The following is a 13,423-nucleotide window of genomic DNA, read 5'->3' as shown; positions in this document are numbered from 1 at the left end:
TAATGGAAATACTAAGTAAAGACAACATCTTTTAACCTTTATACTTTTGTATTTTTGCTTTATACTAATGAATGAGCATTAGTTTATAAGCTTAACATTAATTAAGAGTTTAGGATATTATTAGAACAGATTTGATGATTAGTTACATATAAGTTACACTACAGATGATATAATTAACTTTTAATTTTAGTTATTACATTTTATAAAATCATATATTCTGTCTCGTGTTAACATGCGTGATACATTTTAGCAAAAAATTATATCGATTATCATATGGAAAATGTCATGATAACATTTTTTGTCACTTGGCCCTCGTCAACCGAAAAGGTCATGGGTTCGATCCTCATCCCATGCAAAGGTTGGAGGGTCTTTTCTACCATTTAGGTAGAAACTGGAAGCAGCCTCTCTACTTAGGTAGAGGTAAGGTCTGCCTACATCTTAACCTCCCTCATACACCGTCGAGGTATTGGGGCTCAAAACCCGCGAAAGGCGGCACTGAGCAGTTATTTTTTTTACCCTCGTCAACCGAAAATCCTACTCCGCCTTGCTCTTACATTAATTACTTTTAAAATAATAATCACACCATTTACCTATGCCACCCGTCACAACCATTATCGTCACCGCCGTTACGCGGCCTACCCTCTACTCTAATTATTACATATTCCTATTGAGAAGTTACATAATTGGGATATGATTAATAATTATATCTTCTTCATTTACATATATACACCATACATCTTTTATTTTTTTAAATATCTATACTGACTAATTAACAATTATTTTTACATCAATTAACTAAATCACTCAACGTCTTCATGACCACCACTAGTTGTTGCCGTCACCAAACTGTTGTCATCGTCACTGCAACTATATTGCACGTGTATCTTTTTAATAATACCTTGTATATATATTTATAAATTTAAGTTTAATGGTATTAAATGTTTATATACTCAACTTCGATTTAAAATAATATTTCACTTGTACAGGTAGCATTTTGTTCACGCTGATATACAATTTCGATATCTTTAATTTTCAAGCTCTTGTTAATATCACTTGAAAAGTGGTGAAACTTGCACGTAGATTTCATATAGTCATATCCTTTTTAACCAACCACAAAAGCGTTTTATTATGCATCCAAACAAGTACATATTTAACACGATTCCATGTGCATCCCATTAATTGTTTTTTGAAAAAGCATTCATTTTCATCCCTTTTCATTTATTAAGAAAAATGTTACACATCATTTTCTAGCAAGAATAAAGATATGCTTAGTTGACCGACAAATACTTTTAGTCGTTCGAACTAATCATAACTAGATCAATACCCGGTCAATCAATACCCAGTCGTTGATCGGGTTATGAAATTGACCTAAAAACAACTGATTTGACATACTTAATCAAAACCAATCCACTTAAAAGCATACTTGACTAACCAACTTATTTTATTTATCAACCCGTTAACCTGTAATTTAATCCATTTATCTTACTTGTCAATCCGCTAACCTATAATTTGGCCAACTTTGTAAACCCGGGTCGATTACGAGTTGAATTTTTGAACATGAAACTTTTAATGTTTACAGTTAGGATCAGAGAGTCCAACAGGTCAACATGACTGGGTCGTGCTTATATATTAGAACAAAAATGGAATATATTATTGCAATTAAAAAGTAATTATAACAACAAGTGGTAATGTAAAAACAATACAAATAAAAATTCAACTTTGTAGTAAAAAAAGGTAATTGAATGGAAATCATTCTCATATACCATTTGGTACTCACGAATCCTTCAGTCATGCTAGTATCCAGGTAATTCTCAGCCACTTAATAACCCTTTAATTATCTCAAGTTTGCCTTTGGCAAGCTCGAACCCAAGACCTCCCCTATAAAGTGGTGGCGGGTGGCCACTGGGCTATTACGCAATGATTTTCAACTTTGGAGTATGATACACCTTAAACTCTCTATGTTACACAACCCTCACGGATGTCAGAAGCCAAAAACAGTCACCTTCTACTTTTTAACTGTATGTCCTAACTATAACATTTAAAAAAATATTTGGATGCCATGTATTACACGAGCACACTTCTAATCTATGTAAAAACTCAAACATCTCGTTATTTTTGAATCTATGATTACAAAATTTCGCATGTACTTACTAAATTCTATCATATTCTTTCTTATACTATTTTTTTTCTTATAAATTATAAATTTGGTGTGAGAGTTTATAAGTTTACCATTTACCAAATTAACTAAAATGAAAACTTCCATTAGATTAAAACTAATCGATCAAAAATGTGAAAATATCAAACATGCATTATTCATCACATCACATATAACTCAAAACTAATTAAAACTATCTACTGTGATGTAAAAATACAAAAATAAACTAATTAAAGTATGTTGTTATACACAAACACTCTGATCATTGCCGTGTGATTTTTTTTTGGTATACTACGTACTTTAATTTTTTTTAAAGCAATTAGTTAGTATGTTTAATACAATTGAAAAGTTACCATGTTTATATTCTTTTGACTTTTATATTTTTAGAAATTTGACTTTGAATTTTAAAGGCCAAGGTTTAAAGGTTTATGAATTTTAATGGTTAAGATTAAAATTTAACTTTATTTTTTTCTCTATGCTATGGTATCTATATATATATATATATAATAATCAATCTTACAGATAAAAGACAACCAAATCATTTTTTTAATTAAATTTTATTAAGGGTTAATAATAGTGTAACAATAATAATAATAATTATGCGGTATGCAAATGTCGATACCAATAATGTATCAGGTTAGGTGTTTCTTTCAATTTAGACCTTTCTTAAAAATTTAACTAACCGTTCAGAAAAATTACGTTATTAACTCCTTAATTGTACATGATTATTAGACCTTTCTTTCATTTTAGACCTTTCTTTAGACCTTTCTTTTTCTTTTTTTTATATATTTTTTTTTATCAAGAGATCATCTATCTATACTTCTATACTTCTATACTACTATATAAAAATTATACCCTTTATACCCTCCATGTTGAAAAGTTTACATTTTTTGAACACACGAAGTTACCATTTTATCCTTATTGAATTAACTTACACAATCATTATTCCATTATCTTTTAAAAGATATACTCTACTCTTTTAAATCAAATATTTTTATATCTAATACTTACACCACTTACTGCATCTGCCGCCACCAACTGTCACTGTCATCGCCGCCGCATTGCGCGGGTACCATGCTCGTACTCTATAAAACAAGCTACCATCTCCCATTTTTAACTTTTACATCTAAAATACCTAAATTACCCTTAATTTTCAACACATTCTCAACTTACATACTACATCTACCCAAAATATCACGAAAATATTTTTCAACCCTATCTATCCAAACTATTTCTCTCCCTTTTTCACTGATTTAAATATTACCTATAATATTTTTAATGAAATTTATTTACAACATAGATCATTTAACCTTTAAAATAACTATAATACCTCCTATTACATCATTTACCTTTACATTAATAACCACTTTTTTACCGCCACCGCAGCCACCACCACCCTTCGTCATCACCACCGTTGCATTGCGCAGGTAACTTACTCGTGAATCACAACTTAAACTTCACATACTGTTATATTTGATGTAAGGCTAGCATAACATGTCACATGAACCTGTTAAGACACGAACCTTTTAAGGTCAAACACGAACACGACCTGTTAACTAATCGTGTCATTTTTTTCAAACACGAACACGACACGTAAATTAACAGGTGCACCTCTTATGACCTATAAAGAAACTTGTTAACATATATTTTTTATAGAATTCTTGACTAATATTATAAAAAAACTTAACGATACAATAACTCTTATAAATCTCAACTATTATATAATGATAATAATCCTTATATTACAAAAGTTCATAGACATCTTACCTTACAAAAATCATATATCAAATCATAATAATCAATTCTTAGTATTTTATATATATGTATAACCTTAACAGGTCTTAACATGTCCTAACGGGTCCGGATTTGTTAAGACATGAACTTTAATAAGTCTTAATAAGTCTAGACCTGTCACGAAACCTGTTAAGAACAAGTTGTGTTAACAGGTTTTGTGTTAAAATTGTCAGCCTTAATTTGATGTCATTGTTGGGTCTCAAATAGTAATAATTTTTTGTTAAAAGAATTAAAAATATAAATGCCATATTATTGAAAAGTTACAACATTTTTAATACTGACATTGATTACTTTATTCTTAATCTAACTAGTGGTGGAAACATGATTTATGGTGTAAAGTGCATGATACCAACAAAGGTAAAATTGAGTGTATAAAATTTTAAATGTATATTTTATTAAGTAGTTAATTACCTCTAAATTTAAAAAAGTTCATAAAATATAGTTTTTAAAATAAATAGTTTTACATTATGAGTATGTCACAACTACCTTCAGTCAACACTCATCACATAACTCCACCACTAATCCAAACTACCTTAATTAACACTCTTATAACAACAATAACAAAAGTACTCAATTTTTACATAAGTTGAGTATAAATGCACTAATTATGATATTTAGTGAGCTTCTACATCTTAAATTTTAATCAACTAGCGAGTTTATAAGTTCGCGCTGCGGGCTTCAACTATTGTATTTACGTGCAAAATTACGTTCAAATGTTTGCGATATAATTAAAAAAATTAAACAAGCTTACAGACAACTAAAAACATAAAAAAAATATAAATGTATATAATCCTTAACGTTTTTTAAAAAATATAAATGTATATAATCCTTAACGTTTTTTAAGAGTTTATTGCAGTCACATTCCGTTTGATATATCCATTAATTATTTATATCTACACGTGACAAATTTTGTAGAATTTAGATATAGATATATCACATCGCAATCCTTAATCGATGGCAACAGTGAGAAACGTGTATGTGGTGCAAACTGAGGTTGCCACTTGACACTCCACCTATCTATCTATGAGTTGAGTATATTATAATAACAACATCCACCCACCCCCACCTTTTCATTTTTCTTCTTCTCATTTCATCGCCTCATACACACACACACACACACACACACACACAAAGGAAATGGAAAAGCCAAGTGAAATTAGCAGCTCAAAAATGTTTGAAGGATTCAACAAAAGATACAAACATCATTCCTCTACTCTCAATTGCTCCATGAACTTCCACATTTATTTCCCTCCTTCTTCTTCCCCTTCCCAGAAATTCCCAGTAAATCAACCATCTTTATTTCTTTTCTATATATATATATATTGTGTTTCTTGATCTTGATATGTTTTCTGTTAATGGGTGTTTGTTATTTTGTAGAAATTTGAGTTGGGATTTAGGGTTTTTTTAATCTGGGTTTTTTTTCTTGCATTTTGAAGATTTGTATCGATTCTAGCTGTTATTTGATGTTTTTGGAAGTGTAATTTGTAGATGTAAAATGCATAAAGTTTGTAGCTTTATTTGATTTCCAAGATTTATATAGCATGTATGGGTAGTATTTCTGTTTTTTTTTTTTTTTTATGTGGTCCTTGTTAGTTTATTACTACCTAGCTAGAGTTTATGGTGAAATTGAACCTAATTAGGCACATTCAAAGTGAAATGTAGTAAATAAGAAGTTGATTTGTTTTATTATATAAATATATATGGGCTTTTATTTTGTGCTTAAAAGCCGGACATCATAAGTAAGTATAATAGATGTACGCCATAAGTAAAAAATATAAAAAAGAAAAAGATTGTTCTTATTCATTAAGCCATTGGTTTACCATGCTTTTTCGCTTTTTTAGTTAATAATGTGATGTAACCATCTCCAAGGTGGCCTAATGGTAATTGGTAAGGCGTCCTTAAGGTCTCAGAGAGTCAGAGGAGACTTGACTTTGAACCTTGCTAGGTAAACCTTTTGCGATGAACAAGGACATAGCCTAGAAATTGGCCACAGGAGCACTAGTTAGGCCGCGTACACCAGAGCTTTTTGACTCGACTTTCCACTGTAGCTTGAACTGGGATCCCGTTTACCCAGTTATTGCTATGAGGTCAATGAACATGTTAAGGTGTTTATGAATTATGGAATCAACAGAAATTGATAAGTGTTCATTTATGATCTTGAGTGACTTTCACTTGATTTCTATGTCGAAGTGTTAGTTAGCTGAAATGCATTTTATTAGATGTTGTATTTAAAACTGGCATTTCATTATGATATAACTGTTATATTTGGTTGTGGATTAGGTACTTTATTGGCTATCTGGTCTTACTTGCACTGATGAAAACTTCATAACCAAGTCTGGTGCACAGCGAGTTGCGTCAACAGAAGGCATTGCTTTGGTTGTTCCTGATACATCTCCAAGTATGCTGGTTTTCTTTTTGAAACCTTTTTTTATATCTGGTTTATTACATTTGTTTTGCTGAAGTACTCCCTTTGTCCTGAAAAATGTAATGATTGACTTACCTATTTTTTATGATACACCGTCTACAGATTAAGTACCTAGAATAACTTTTTAGTAAGACAGAATTAAGAAAACTTCTAGACCACAATTCAAACTGATCGAGTAATGGTTGTTTAAGGTCAAATTGGCCATTTGAGAAGGAATATATATATATATTTATATATATAGGTTTATATAAAATTAAGAAACTTTACACATGTTTCTAGGTGTAGAAAATTTTGCATTTTTGGGGATGGAAGGTGTATATGGCTGCTCCATTTTTGATGTGCTGATACTAATTACACATAAAATGTTGGCAAATTGGTATTTTGATGTTCAACAGATATTTACTCTCAAGTTTCTCTCTTGTGCTTCCGACTTCTAATAAGGAGAATTGTTGGTGGTTTGATCTGGGACCATTTATTACTAAACTACTTTTTCTGATTAGTCTAATTTGTGTGTATGTACATATTAGACGTGCACCAAGTACAATTAATTGAGTTTACCTGTAAGGACAAGTGTAAGATTTATAGTGTCGTACGTGAATTTAAATTCATATTTTTTGCATCAGCTAACAATTGATGATAAGTTTATGGATTTATACAATTATTTGAGGCTTATTTTTTCTGACTAGCTCTTTTCTCGTCTTATATAGGAGGTCTGAATGTGGAGGGGGAAGCAGACAGCTATGATTTAGGTGTCGGTATGTTACAGCAAATCAGAAACTGCATATAATGCACTTGTTGACTTTCTTTTTAATTACTTTAACAACACAGGCAAATAATCAAGTTTTACAAGTATTTCACGTTTTCTTCACTCAATCTGTATATATTTGAATCAGGTGCCGGCTTTTATCTTAATGCCACTACTGAGAAATGGAAGAACTGGCAGATGTATGATTATGTTGTCAAGGAACTTCCAAAACTTCTTAGCGATAACTTCCCACAGCTTGACACGTCAAGGGCATCTATAAGTGGTCACTCTATGGGTGGACACGGAGCACTTACTATTTATTTGAAAAACCTCGACAAGTACAAGGTATTCTGTATTGTCATATCAAAGAAATCTTACTCAAGATCTTGTTTCAGAATTTTACCAGGAATAGTCAATCAAAATGATTGTTGCCTTAATGGAGCTTGCAAATTATGATGTTTATGGTGATTTCTTTATTCTATGTTTTTGCTTTTCTTAATTTGTTCTTTTGCAGTCTGTGTCAGCTTTTTCCCCTATTGTAAATCCTATCAATTGTCCATGGGGACAGAAGGCATTTACTAATTATTTGGGCGGCGATAAGACTGCTTGGGAGGTATGTTTCTCCTTTATAATGTTCATGTTGGATATAGAAGGTAGCAAGTGCTCATGACTATTCACTCGTATATATGCAGGAATATGATGCCACTTGCCTGATATCAAAGTTCAATGATGTTGCGGCCACAATCTTGATTGACCAGGTAGAAAATCTTTTGTTAATCCAAATTAATGTATGGTTCCACTCACCGCTTCCTTCATGTTAAACTGGCATTGGCTTAATGGACCATATAACCTCTGAAATAAATCTTTGATTTTACAAACAAGTGACCCAGCTATCTTAATCAGTAAATAAACATTAAGACATGCATTTAGGTTGTATATGGCCTATAGATTTTCACTCTTTAATCGGATTAGGATTGGTAATATGGTGAGTTACATTTTTTTCTACTCGTGTGCAGGGTGAGGATGACAAGTTTTTGCAAGAGCAGCTATTGCCAAGCAAGTTCGACGAGGCATGCAGGAGCGCGAAAGCTCCTCTCCTGTTGCGCATGCAGCCTGGCTATGACCACTCTTACTATTTCATAGCCTCTTTCATAGATGATCACATCCGTCACCATGCTCAAGCTCTTAATCCGTAAGCTGCTTTACAGCACGCACGCCCCTTGATCTTGCAACTGAAAAAACTCCTTAAAAAACTTGTTGGGTGCCAGTATTTCATCTTCTTTTTTTCTTAATCAGATGAAACTGCATGTTTTAGTATTATGCATCAGAAAAAGGGTGCACCTGGGCCATGTTTATATCATGGTTGCAGAGTTCTGAACTTGTCTGATGTTATATATACGATACAGTGATTAGATGTAAGCTTTCTTAGAGATGGTGGTTTAATATTTTGGTAGGTCAAGGGTGGGGAATTCCAGGATTTAGCTGGGAAGCTTTATGGATGCTGCTTGGACTATCTTTAATTTAATTGTTGTCTTGATTTTCTGACTTATGATTATGCATGTGTTTGTTATTGTCTAAATCTTAGCAATCTCATTCTATTGCATGATTTAGCATAAGAATGTTTCACGTGTCAGTTGTGGATCTTATTTGAGCTTGAATCTTTATACTCATTTATTAGTTAGGGTGGTACAAATGCACCTCTATGGGATGGAAATAAGTATAAATGCATATGCTTAAAATATGGGACTAAAATTGCATGAATTATTAGTCTACAGCGACAACATGCTTACATGCAGAGGACATTTGGAGTAGAACTGCAGATAAGAACACAGAATCTGTGGTTGCTGCATTATTGAAAATGCCAAATCAAAAGGTTTAGGTAAAAGGATGTCAAATGGGCCAGGTAATTTAGAACATACATTGAAATGCTTATGACTTCAAACGAATCATCAGAACTCAAACCAATGTATACATTGCTATCAAAAGGCATGATAAAGATTTATATTATTGCAATTTCCAGACAGCAAAAGATAGCAAACACTACAGTTGGCCAGTGTGGAATTTAACAACATATGTTGCATCAAATCAGTTCAAAAAAGTATGCCTGTCCTGTATGATTCAACTGGAACGGCATAAGGAGAATCCCAGACTCATCAAATATCTTCTGAAGCTGCAGGGCGGTTGCAGGATTATGCGTCCCTAACAGATCCCTGTTGTCGTATAGAAGTCATCCTTGACCAAGTTACTGATCCAAATATGTAGGGATGAGCATATGACCCGACCCAGACCTGCCCTAACCTGACCGAACTTACCCACCTGATAGGTAACGGGCCGGGTCACAGGTTATCCAAAAAAGAACCAACTTACCAAGTTATATAAACTAAATAGAGCATACATACATAATAGGCGACATACTTACTAGTATCGAGAACACCAGGAGTGAGAGAGAGTCGGGGCATATAGGAATGGACTGGACTAGCCATGCCTTGCACTAATTTTCATTATTATCCAACTATGCAGTTGTTACTGTAAGATATGTATTGATTAATATTACTCAATGATAACTTCGTTTCTGCTTGTAGAATTATTACTTTATAAAAATAGAATAATTAATTCAGATATGTTGTGTTTATCTGATACTTTTGTATTTTTCATGTTCAAGTTTTTAAACAATCTTAATTAAGGTTTGTTCAGACCATGACTAGATCATTGTTTTTGTGTAGAAGGATTTGATCTTTGCAATAGATTCTTTTTACACTTGTGTATTTAGCTTCTTGGATGGTCTTACTTCCTAGAAATAAAAATAAAAGTGGACTCGAACTTTCAGTGTTTGATTCCCCCCCCAAATACAATGAGTATCAAATCCGTTTGGGGGCGTCACTGATATTAGTGGGAAATGATTCTTAATATCCGAAAAGCTTCTGACATCTATGATAAATTGATAACGATTTATATTACATAAGAAATATCATGTCCCAAATGGGTGTTTTGATTTCTAAACCAGAGGAACTCACAACTATATCGAAATAATTCAACTTGAAAAAGCATGTCCATCCTGCAATGGTTGAACCGGAACTGCATATGGTGAATCCCAGTCAGCATCAAATATCTGCTGAAGCTGCAACACAATTGCCGGATTATACGTTCCAAAACTGACACCTACTGTCGCATAAAAGTAATCCCACATCAAATTACTAGTACTGATATGTGCTCGCATGTCACTAACTGCGTATTTTCCATGGTTGACTCTAGTGAAACCCGGATACTTATTTCCTGTGCTTGTTCCATTACTAATTGCAGGACCAGTCGAATTATAACCTGGTACCATATAGTACTTGATCTCAATTTTACCAGAACATTTGTTGTCTGGTGAAGAAGAGCATAGATTATTGGAATACAGAAGAGATTTCAGATATTGATCAGTGTTGTCGATAAAATGCGCCCAGTAAGCTACAAGTATCTTCACTTTTGCATGCTTCGAGAATATAACCTACATTTGTAAACATAATTAGATTAAAAGATGAGAATTTGAAATGATGTAGCTTGAATCAAAATATTGTACAAATGCTGATGTTTAATAGCATGCTTCAGGTGGTTATATATTTTTGTAAGGTTCAAAATGATCCTCTAAGAACTATCACGAATTACCTCTGAAATCGCGGTGGATAAAGCAGACCAGTAAACAGTTTGTGCCGCGTATTCAGATTGACCAAGCCAATCCATGGTACTGATTCGCACAGTTCCACCATTTTTTACTGATTTCACAGTGTCAATCCATGCCTGTTCGTCTGCTTGGTACTTCCCAAATGAAAGCTACATTGCAAGAACAATGTCATCCACATGAAGGAATAAAAGACCAAAAGTAAGTAGATAGCTTGTATATGGAAGCTAGATATAGCCATTTAAATCAATGAACCCTTGAGATGGATAAAATATTGACCTCAGGAGGAGCAAATGATAGATAGCTCAATAGAGGCTGTGAATTTGAATTATTGCATGCAGGAGTCTGAATTGGTATTTGAAAAGTCGAAGGGTCCGTGAGCATTGGATAGCCGGCTGTGTGAGGAACCTCTACATAACGAGGGAGAGGAGATCTGCAAAGCAATGATAATTATATATCCGGGATTCTAGATACTACAATCACAATCAAGTGAACAACTTTGAGATAAAATGAACAGTTTTTAGTCTCAATGAAGTTAAACTATTTAACCATTCGCTAACATACCTGCACCTTCCTTTAGATGGTATAAAATGTGACCAACAAGGGACTGTTCTACTGATCTGCCATTGCTGATCCCATATCTTAGTTGTGTAAGCCGAATAATTCAGAGATCCAAGTTTCCATAAGTTATCATAGAAGATCTCAACTTTATTAGCTATAGTTGGACAATCAACAAGATAGATTCCCAGTTCTTTCACCTATAAATTCAAACATTAGTACATATCCAAGCAGTACACCTCAAAGCATTGTCTCTTAACTTTTATGCAAAACAGTATGATGCAAGTATTGTATTTCGTCCTATCTATAATTGTACATCATATGATTACCTGAGTAAGGGATTTCCAGTCATTGTTAGCAGAGCCAATATAAACATGTCGAGAATCTGATATCCAAACTTTGGCATGGAGCACACCCGATTCAAACCAATCATTTATCAACAAGGTTACATTCTTTACATTCGCCCTCCCCGAAGCAAGGGCAGAGGGTTCTTCAGTGTAATCAGGATACACTCCTGAATGCTGCAAAAGCCTACAAGAAAACTTATTGACTACCGAACAACCAAGCAAGATAGAATTAAGTCGCTATGTTTTTGATAAAAATACTGGTCCGGCACATACCTAATATTGACATCACGATCAGCGGCGTCTTCAATGGATTTATATACACTTGAACCATCAGAAGAACCAAAGCTCTGCATTTCCTCTTTAGAAAATCCATAATCCCCAGAACGAGGATCGTCAGGATGGGCTACCAGTTGCCAGTACTGCGCCATTATGTCTAGTTTGCGGGTAGAGTTTCCAGCTAACCATCTTAACACGTCCGCTGATGATTTGCATTAGCTAAACTCACATCACTTATAAATTGTGGTAATCATTTAAGCTGGTAAACACAAAGAAGTAGTGAAAGGAAGAAATGAAAGGCCATTATGCTAATAAAGTCAAGAGCTTGTTACGCAAGTTCATACCGAAAGTCATACTCCGTTATTTTTATGCATAAAATTATACTAATTAAAAGTCATAATGAGATAATAATTCGGTTTCTTTTCCTACTTGTCATATTGGATCATTGGGAACAGTGAGCTGTTTCAAGTTAGCCCTCCCCTGTTTATTTCATTCATCATTCTCCATCAAATTGAGGAGGAACGAAAGTCAAAATCTGTGTTTGACCTTATTTTATGTGAATGAATGAATTTTCAGATAATATCCTCCAATACTTACATCTAGTCAAGTATGGGGGAAGTTAAGATGTAAAGGTCTACCTACATCTTGGACTTCCCATACACTATCCAACTTTAAAACTTGATCTTACTTGCTACGAAAAGGTTAGTGGGTTCTAGTCTCGTCTCGCTGTGGAATGAATAATATAGTATAGGCTAAAGTTAAAAAAGAAAAGGTACCGGTAGCGAGGACGCCGGGAATGAGGGAGAGATGAGGCATGTCGGTGGGAATGGACTGAACTAGCCATGCCTTGCACTCCTCCCCATCATTATTATTAATCAAGCTGCTCGATGATGATGCTGCTAAAATTACGAATTCATTACAGAGTAACAACACAAACAATGGTATCAAAACAACATATGTTTCTCTCATTACTGTTTCTAATCACTTGCTTGATTGGAGTGGTATTCCCAATCAATTTGATCTCTGTATCTATTTATTCTTTTATAATAATCACATCAGAATCAGATATATAAATACATATATACTGCTACCTACTGTATATCATATCCGTTGACTTTCTACCCCGGAACAATCGATTACGTTTGTTTGGAATCCAACGTGGATATTAACTAACTTCACTTTTTTATTCTAATACGGACTACTTTCTTAATTACCATGTTCAACAAAATGACCCCGTATCAAAATTAATACTCTATTTAACATTCTATGAAACAGTAATAAACTAGATTTATTCATGTGTTAAATAGGAAGTTGTTAATAATTATAATTATAAAAAATAAAATAAACTATTAAATAAATAAATAAAAAATACCCTACGGACGTAGATATGCATATAAATTATCATGTGGACCGAATTACCATCATCAACTTTAACATACGAGTCAATTATTTTAAGGGTCGA

At 33.3% G+C, this 13,423-nt stretch overlaps 2 protein-coding genes across 3 annotated transcripts; one reads left to right on the top strand and one right to left on the bottom strand.

The window, feature by feature from the left end:
- The first annotated feature begins 5,058 nt into the window (after window positions 1-5,058).
- LOC122592660 (S-formylglutathione hydrolase) lies at window positions 5,059-8,698 on the top strand. Its single transcript, XM_043764944.1, has 8 exons — window positions 5,059-5,230; window positions 6,230-6,347; window positions 7,082-7,129; window positions 7,268-7,464; window positions 7,634-7,732; window positions 7,812-7,877; window positions 8,136-8,311; window positions 8,574-8,698. Exons 1-8 carry the CDS (start codon window positions 5,087-5,089, stop codon window positions 8,599-8,601), a joined length of 876 nt encoding a protein of 291 aa, XP_043620879.1. The 5' UTR covers window positions 5,059-5,086; the 3' UTR covers window positions 8,602-8,698.
- Window positions 8,699-10,005: 1,307 nt separating this feature from the next.
- On the bottom strand, window positions 10,006-13,013 carry LOC122593006 (phospholipase D Z-like). Of its 2 annotated transcripts, none has more exons than XM_043765340.1 (7): window positions 12,738-13,013; window positions 11,959-12,163; window positions 11,668-11,869; window positions 11,345-11,538; window positions 11,060-11,213; window positions 10,768-10,932; window positions 10,006-10,609 (listed from the first exon to the last, which is right to left on the bottom strand). In XM_043765340.1, exons 1-7 carry the CDS (start codon window positions 12,928-12,930, stop codon window positions 10,151-10,153), a joined length of 1,572 nt encoding a protein of 523 aa, XP_043621275.1. In that variant the 5' UTR covers window positions 12,931-13,013; the 3' UTR covers window positions 10,006-10,150. The 2 variants fall into 2 exon arrangements, with proteins under 2 accessions (XP_043621275.1, XP_043621276.1); XM_043765341.1 differs by having other exon boundaries at window positions 11,959-12,220; window positions 12,738-12,791.
- Window positions 13,014-13,423: the final 410 nt, after the last annotated feature.

Source organism: Erigeron canadensis, chromosome 3, assembly GCF_010389155.1.
Source record: "Erigeron canadensis isolate Cc75 chromosome 3, C_canadensis_v1, whole genome shotgun sequence".
Classification (NCBI taxonomy): Eukaryota; Viridiplantae; Streptophyta; class Magnoliopsida; order Asterales; family Asteraceae; genus Erigeron; species Erigeron canadensis.
Note: the sequence above shows the minus strand (reverse complement) of the source record. Positions and strands in the feature narration are given on the sequence as shown.

Excerpts from the sequence above, each read along its gene's own strand:
- LOC122592660 (XM_043764944.1), top strand. The coding sequence starts at position 5,087 with ATGGAAAAGCCAAGTGAAATTAGCAGCTCAAAAATGTTTGAAGGATTC. Across the intron at positions 7,733-7,811 it reads GCGATAAGACTGCTTGGGAG|GAATATGATGCCACTTGCCT; the intron begins GTATGTTTCTCC and ends GTATATATGCAG. Across the intron at positions 8,312-8,573 it reads CATGCTCAAGCTCTTAATCC|GTCAAGGGTGGGGAATTCCA; the intron begins GTAAGCTGCTTT and ends ATATTTTGGTAG.
- LOC122593006 (XM_043765340.1), bottom strand. The coding sequence starts at position 12,930 with ATGAGAGAAACATATGTTGTTTTGATACCATTGTTTGTGTTGTTACTC. Across the intron at positions 11,870-11,958 it reads GATCGTGATGTCAATATTAG|GCTTTTGCAGCATTCAGGAG; the intron begins GTATGTGCCGGA and ends GTTTTCTTGTAG. Across the intron at positions 11,539-11,667 it reads ACTGGAAATCCCTTACTCAG|GTGAAAGAACTGGGAATCTA; the intron begins GTAATCATATGA and ends TTGAATTTATAG.